This window comes from Eleginops maclovinus, chromosome 6 (genome assembly GCF_036324505.1).
Source record: "Eleginops maclovinus isolate JMC-PN-2008 ecotype Puerto Natales chromosome 6, JC_Emac_rtc_rv5, whole genome shotgun sequence".
Lineage (NCBI taxonomy): Eukaryota > Metazoa > Chordata > Actinopteri > Perciformes > Eleginopidae > Eleginops > Eleginops maclovinus.
The window spans coordinates 1,128,508-1,136,440 of record NC_086354.1 but is presented as its reverse complement, the minus strand read 5'-3'; the positions used below and the strand labels follow the sequence as shown (position 1 = coordinate 1,136,440).

Below are 7,933 nucleotides of genomic sequence, written 5' to 3'. Positions count from 1 at the left end.
CAGATGAGGGAAGGAGACAACAAAGCCCTTGGAATTGGATACCTCGTTGAAGAGGATAAACTTTACCTCATGACCTCAATCAACTTCTCAAAGAGGAAAAGGAAAATCAGAGTCGGCCAAAATCTCCTTGGTGAAGAGGTGAGAGAGAACACTCCAAACCCACTGACGAGAAGACAACTGCTAAGCCAAGTAGCAAGCCTGTATGACCCGATAGGCCTTGTCACACCTGTCAAACAGAAGGGTGCTATTCTTGTCAGGAATGCATTTCAGGAAGCTGGAGGCAAAGCTCTGACCAGAGACACTTGGGACAAACCTCTGTCTGAAAAATTGAGGGAAGAAGCCATCCTGCTGTTAGAAGAATACACACGTCTTAGCCAAATCACCTTCCACAGAAGCCTCACACCAGTCGATTGGATTGGAAAACCTTGGGGAGTAACATTCTCTGATGGAAGTGACAAGAGCTATGGAGCTGTGGTGTACTTCCGATGGGAAACTGAACAAGGCATCCGAGTCAGACTGGCTGAATCCAAAGCAAAGCTCACACCATTGGACCAAAAGGGAGAACCAGTGAAAGCTGAAACCTGCGGAGCGGTCTTTACAGCACGACTCAGGAAGTACATTGAAAAACACAGCCGAATGGAAATCGAACGATGGCTCCACCTGCTGGACAGTCGGACTGTGTTGGGAGCAATCCAAAGAGACAGCTATGGATATCAAACCTTCTTTGCGAACAGAGTTGGAGAGATCCAGAAATCCACCTCTGTCGAAGACTGGTGGTGGATCCCAGGAGACCGGAACATTGCTGACCTCATAACAAGAGGAGCAAGGCCAGAAAACCTTAAAGAGGATTCTGTGTGGCAGAACGGACCAGACTTTGTGAAGGACCCTGTGGAAGAGTGGCCAAAAAAGTCAGCCAAAGAAGTCAATGCATTTGCCAAAGAAGGCATAGACCAGCTCCAAAGGAAGTCTTTCACAGCAGCACTGACCAGAACCAAGGTCAAAAAACAAAGTGATGTCCCTTCTTTTACTGCAATGCCAGAGTCTCCAGTCTCAATTCAAGTGACGAGGGACCAGGAAGATGCACAGCAAAGCAGCCCTGATGGAAAAGAACCCAAGATCCAATTCCAGAGAGTACCAGCTGGTTCTGCAATGGAGGGAATCCTTGACATCAGGAAGTTCAGCAATTTGACCAAGCTGACCAGAGTCATCGCCTGGGTATGGAGAGCTGTAAAGAAGTGGAGAAAACTACTGACAAAGACCTCAGGCTCTAGCAAGCCAAAGTGGGAGGGAATTCCTTCAACACCAGAGATAACGTCCCGAGCTAAAGAAGCTGTACTCACCATTGCAGAATGTGAAGATGCACTCCGGGATCTATTCCTTGCGGCTCAAGAAGGTGAAACCTTTCCAGACACCACACTGAACAGACTTGTCGTGTACAAGGAGGAAGACACAGGACTTTTGCTCTGTGGATGAAGATTCCAAATATTTAACGAGGACAAAACTACAGTACCAATTATACCATATGATGCATGGATATCCACTCTTCTAGCTCAAGAAGCCCACGATGCAAACCATGAAGAAATAGCGGGCACACTACTCCGGATGAGAAGCAGAGCCTGGGTGATAAAAGGCCGGAAACTGGCTCAGAAGATTGTTGACAGCTGTGTGACATGCAGAAAAGCTCGGGCAAGAAAGTGCCAGCAGATCATGGGAGACCTTCCATTGGAGCGGATAACACCGGCCAAACCATTTGAGTACACAACAGTGGACTTATTTGGACCTTGTGAAGTCAAGGACGAGGTGAGAAAGAAAGTCAAGCTCAAGGTGTGGGGAATTGTCTTCTGCTGCATGGCATCCAGAGCTATGCACACAGATGTTGTCAGTGACCAGTCAACTGAAGGCTTCTTACTGGCGTACCAGAGATTCACAGCACTTAGAGGGCATCCGAAGAAACTGTGGTCAGATCCTGGAAAGAACTTTGTGGGAGCCAGACCGGCCCTCAAAGAGCTCTACCTCTTTCTGGACCAACTGGGAAAATCTGAGCTTGAGAATGAAGCTTCCAAGCATGGAACAGAATGGAGTTGGAAAATCCACCCAGCAAACTCTCCTCACAGGAATCGAGCTGCAGAAGCAGCTGTTTGTGCTGTGAAGCGGGCCTTGCAAAACCTGGGAGGAGAAGGACTCTTCACATGGAGTGAGTTCCAGACATTCTTGTTCATGGCTGCCAATCTTGCTAATGAAAGACCCATTGATGCCAGGGTGCAGAGCCGGGAGGACTGCATAGACTACATTAGCCCAAATACCCTTCTGCTTGGACAGACTGGACCCAGAGGAGATCTTGGAAGCTTTAACTTTGAAGGCTACCCCTACAGAAGATTGAGGGCTATTCAAACAGAAATCGATCGATTCTGGAGGAAATGGAGTCAGTTAGCTGGGCCCAACCTATTCGTGAGGACTAAGTGGCACACAGTGCAAAGGAATGTGGCAGTTGGAGATGTTGTCTGGCTAGCGGACCAAAACGCCCTGAGGGGTCAGTATAGGCTCGCCAAAGTGGTCAATGTCAACGCTGACAAGAAGGGCATCGTCAGGGATGTTCACGTCAGAACTTTTCCTAGCTACCCTGTCCCAACTATGAAGCCTGCTCAAAACCAGAAAGCAACAAAGACTCAAAACCAAAATATCAGCTACAGTTCTTCACAGAGATGTCAGGCGTATCATTGTCCTACTTCCGATTGAAGAGCAACACTGAAAGGGCAACTTAAACAAACCCTGCCCAACACTAAGGTGCTGTGACCTCCTTGGGTTCAAGAACCAGGAGGTCAAGTGGGAGGTGTGGCGTCAAACAAGTGTGAGCATAGGACCAGCATCTGTGGAGGAACTCCAGGCCTGAAGGGGGCAGAGAGAGCTCACCCAGACACCCAACAGACAGGATGTAACCCATGTTTCTGGAGGGATCGATTTCACCTGCGCACCTCTAATCAAGCATGAGTATAAAATGTTTGGAGTTAGCTCGGCGAGCCCTCTTTGCTCGGTCTCCTCAGCCTACTGACAGCTCATGTTCAACCACAGACGCAACTGGTATGGACTTCAAATATTTAGTTTGAAAGAATAATTTGTTTGCTGTTTTCTGTTTGATTTTGATCTGTTTTGAATTTAAATGAGATGTTTAGTTTAATGATCAGGATTGATGCATACTGATGTGGATTGTGATTTGCCCTTTTTGTTTCTTAAAGGTTATCAACCTATTCTTCCTCTGGAATTTCCCTTTGTGCCATCAATCTAAAATAAAATAAATCACCAGAAAGGAACAGAGTTGTCCCCTTGCATTATTTGTGTTGAACAAGCTGTTTTCAAGTTTGGGCAGAGCTGAATCTGAATCTTAACATCTGGATAACTTGACAGTGTTTATTAAATATCAAATGGGTTTGAAAGCATTTATTCAACAGTATATAGGCAAACAGTAAGAACAGCTTATGCATACCAGGCGGAATGTGCAGAAAATGCCACTTTTGGGGTTCTTTTTTTCATTTTCAAGGGGTGGGGGGTTATTTTCAAGATACAGAGTTACTTTTGGTGTCAAAGTTCTTGTATTGATAGTGTAAATCAAGTCCCAAATGGGTGTGTTGAAATTTTGAACTTGATGATTATCCCCCCCCCTACCTTGGTCTGAAAACGTTTGAGAAAAACTGATTTAAAGCTACAGTCACAGAATCAGCACTTCAGGAACAGGGCTGAGATAGAGGGGGGTGAGACATGCTACAATGGGGGATCTGTTTGCTATTTTGAGCAAAACACTTCACAGACATGTTGTGTATAGATATGGCACTATAATATATTGTTCAAATATATCATTATTGGGGACCTTTAAAATATGACTGTAGTCTGCAACATTGAATAAAATTAAATTCTAATAGGTGCCTTCAGTAAAAGGCCCGAACCAAATGTGCAAATCTGCCATAGGTTTTCTGAACTTGGACTAACTCCAACATGTTTAGAGACAGTTTATTTTATGTTTCATGTACAAAAATGTCTTTCGCAGAAACATAGACTCAGACAGTAAGCATAATAAAGCTTTTTTTAATCACAGCGTTTAAACATATTTTCCACATACACTTACCAATGCGATTTTCAACACCTTACTGATCAACAGATAAAAGTTGTTAGATAACAGGAAACTGCTCAAGATCCTCCGTTAGAAAAGGGAAATGATCTTATGAGTCACAACATCCGACAGAATGCCAGTGCAAAGAATAAGGAAAAAAAAGTTTTATTACAACACAAGTCAGAGGGACTTGAAGGGCCTTGATAAAAGGTGTCAAATACTCAACATTTTACATTCAACCAACAGGAAATCTCAGAATAAGGAACACACCAAAGCAGGTCTAAAGCAGAAGCATTCCATCATGTTCAGCATTAATAAAAGTCTCCAGAAAAATAAGCTCTAACAATGAAAAATGTCTGTACGTTTCCATTGCTCAGCCTCAACTCTTATCTAAGTTTTTTAAAGTTTTTTTTATGTTTGTGTGGTTGGGATGGGGAGGCAGCTTTACGATACAGAGCCAGAAAGTAATGAAAAACACATTGCTGGTTCTGGCCTTTTCATTGAATTCATTGTCTCATACTTGAGGTCCTTAAAATGTCAGATAAATGTCTTAAAGATTGTTCCAATTCTTGGTATTAGACCCAGCAGATTAAACTGTAGATAGATAAAATCAAACCTATATAGAATACTGTGGTTGAGCATTCCTGAAACTGTGTGTGTGTGTGGGTCTAGTACTCGTAGGCAGAGTGTGGGGTCCTCTGGGAGGTGCTTCTGGTGCTCTGGCTGCTGGCGCTCATGTGCCTCTTAAGACAGGGAATCTTTTTGGCCATCAACCTTCTGAAGTGGCTCTGGAACTTTTTTCCCACAAATGTGTAGAATACAGGACTAATGCAACAATACAAATAGGCTATGTTCCGGGTCACATACAGTGCGTAGTCCAGGCTGTCCGAGTCAAAACACGAGTCTTCCTCCTTGCTGGTGTCCTGGAGAGCTCGAAGGAGGATGACGATGTTGTAGGGTGTCCAGCAGGCGAAGAAGGTGAAGATTATGACAAAGATGAGCTTGATGGCACGGCATTTCTCCTTCATGCGGGTAGACAAAATGCGGACAGTGATGCTGATGTAGCAGTACATCACCATGGTCAGAGGGAGGAGGAAGAAGAGCAGGAATTGTTGATAGTTAGTGAACTGCCGCCAGCGCTCCATGGTGCTCTCAGAGTATCCCGACTCCTCACACGTCAGCCCGTTGGAGACACTCTTCCACACATTTTTGAAAACCAGCTCCTTCAGACTGGCTACAATACTGATGCACCAAACTACCACTGACGCAGTGATTGCATATGCCCTCTTCCTGCTCTTGGCAGCCGCCACTGCATGCACCACTGCAAGGTACCGGTCAAATGTCATGAGTGTGAGAAAGAGGATCGAGCTGTAAAAGCCAATGAAGTATGCACTGCTCACCATCTTACACAGAACCACACCAAAGATCCACTCAGACAGATGGTAGGTTGCCCAGAAGGGGAGACTGGAGGCAAAGAGAAGGTTTGACAGGACCAGATTCAGAAGGAAGATGTTTGTCACTGTGCCGAGCTTCTCAAATTTGTAGATGATGAAGAGAACAAGCCCGTTGCCAAGGTAACTCAGGAGGAAGATGGCGCAGTAGAAAACTGGGATGAATTTTGCACCAAATTGGTTGACAGCCTTCTTTGGACATAACTTGACAGTTTCACTAACCACATAGCTGGGATCAGTTGAGCTATTGCCTTCAAACATTTCCAGAAAGGCGCGATAGTCTTCTTCAGAGCTCATGGCTGTGGTTGACCTGTGAGATATTAGAGAGCCATGTAAGTCACTTTTCTGTTGGTTGAAGAAACTGTTAAAAGGAACATTGTTCTGATAAGTGGTCACAACAGGTCTGGCTGTTAAAATGTCATGGAAGTTACATATATTTCATGTTCATATTTCCCACTGCAGAAATTACAACGAGAAGCTATTGTAAACAAATAATGAGGATCCAAACAACAGAGGACTCAAGAGTGTAACTGCAGAGGAGTGTTATGAAATAAGTTACACTTAATCCAATGACTCTTGTGTTTGTGACATTCAAAATAAAGAAGCGAAACCGCTGACAGACCAAAACAGTCACACATCTGGTGTGAAACTTGTTCTCGGAAATTAGTCATTGCAACTGCATTATGCTCCTTCCCTATTATAATAACCATCATACCTAATAATATAACCCCTTTTATACGTTGCAGAGGTGGAGAAGTACTCAGATCGTGTACTTGACTAAAAGTAGAAGTACTCAGATCTTGTACTTGACTAAAAGTAGAAGTACTCAGATCTTGTACTTGAATAAAAGTAGAAGTACTCAGATCTTGTACTTGAGTAAAAGTAGAAGTACTCAGATCTTGTACTTGAATAAAAGTAGAAGTACTCAGATCTTGTACTTGAGTAAAAGTAGAAGTACTCAGATCTTGTACTTTAGTAAAAGTAGAAGTACCAGAGTGTAGGAATACTCTGTTACAGTAAAAGTCCTGCATTCAAAATGTCTATCTCTGCTTTCTTGTTTTCATTTTGACAAAGGTGTCTTTGACTACATTTTATTATCTGGACAATTGGTGTAGTAGTCCCATAAAGCGGTGTTTGCTAATCTGGGCAGAAGAGATTGGGTTGGAAGTGAAGTATAACTAGTAGCGATGTTTGTGAAGATGATGAAGAAGTCTCCGGAGACACCAGCTTGTATATAATAAGGTTTATTACAACAGCATAGTATCATACCCCAACCAGTCCCCCAGAACTATCTCTGTGCATGCCATTTAAAGAGGAAAAAAGAGTGTGCGCACCTAAAGTGTGTGTGTTAACATGAAGTAGGCAATAACCCTGTGTGCCCCACTAAGGTGTCATTTGTTTTTAAACATAGAACCTCTCTGTTTTATTTCACAAAGCCAGATGAAGCAGTGAACTAAGCTGAGAGGGCGGATTTAAGGGTCTTGAGGCAGGCAAGATGTGACCAATCCCACCCAAAAAACCTTTTATCAATTTATAACATTAATCACATGGATAGTTTATGTTGACAGATGATGACCACTGTTGCTATAAATGAGTTTAGCTTACTGTGTGAATGTCTAAGTAGATGTCCACTTGGCTGAACAGTACCTTACTTTGCATATGCTTTCTTAAACAGATCCTGTGAGTGATTTAAAGGAGCAGCTCATTTCTTGACTGATGCATCATCTTCAGTGCTTTCATGTGAAGGCAACAAATGGATTTAGCAATATTGCAGTTATTGTTTCAATCAAACATTGTATCAATTGATACAATGTGAAGAGATACTCATCAGGTTTTCTCATTATAAGCAATTCAATATATATTTGACTTGTTCAATTAAAGATATAATAGTGTTTTTCCAGTATCTATGGCGTGTAGTTAGGCAATGATTGTCCTGATGCTGTCATTTTAACTCAACTGCATTTAATAACTATAATTATTATAGATTAAAGTAAAAACAATTCTCAACATACATTTTACATAATTACCATCATTATACCAGTTTCAAACCAGAATTAACCCAAATAAATAAGCATTTCTACATTTCATAGCATAAGAAATTCAGAAATCAAGCAAAAAACAACAGACTGGGGGTGTCACTCACCAGGACAGCGCTGTGGGGATGCAGAGAGAGGGGGGGTACAGACTTTCAGTGGTGGCTGCAATCGACTGAGCTCAGAGTGGGTGACAGAGGCGTAAGAGGATGTCCTACATCTGACTCATTCTGTCTTGTTGCTTTGTTTCACAGCTTTTGAACAGCTTATATCACACTTACATTGTCTCTAGGCAGAGAAGATTTTAGATCTTGAAAGGAGAATAGTAACAAACTGTGTTCATAGGA

The 7,933-nt window shown here is 42.8% G+C and overlaps 1 protein-coding gene across 1 annotated transcript; it reads right to left on the bottom strand.

Moving 5' to 3' along the window:
• Nucleotides 1-4,061: 4,061 nt before the first annotated feature.
• On the bottom strand, nucleotides 4,062-7,913 carry ccr12a (chemokine (C-C motif) receptor 12a). Its single transcript, XM_063885453.1, has 2 exons — nucleotides 7,697-7,913; nucleotides 4,062-5,863 (listed from the first exon to the last, which is right to left on the bottom strand). The coding sequence occupies exon 2, from the start codon at nucleotides 5,848-5,850 to the stop codon at nucleotides 4,771-4,773; it is 1,080 nt and encodes a 359-aa protein (XP_063741523.1). The 5' UTR covers nucleotides 5,851-5,863; nucleotides 7,697-7,913; the 3' UTR covers nucleotides 4,062-4,770.
• Between the last annotated feature and the right edge of the window lie 20 nt (nucleotides 7,914-7,933).

Excerpts from the sequence above, each read along its gene's own strand:
- ccr12a (XM_063885453.1), bottom strand. The coding sequence starts at position 5,850 with ATGAGCTCTGAAGAAGACTATCGCGCCTTTCTGGAAATGTTTGAAGGC.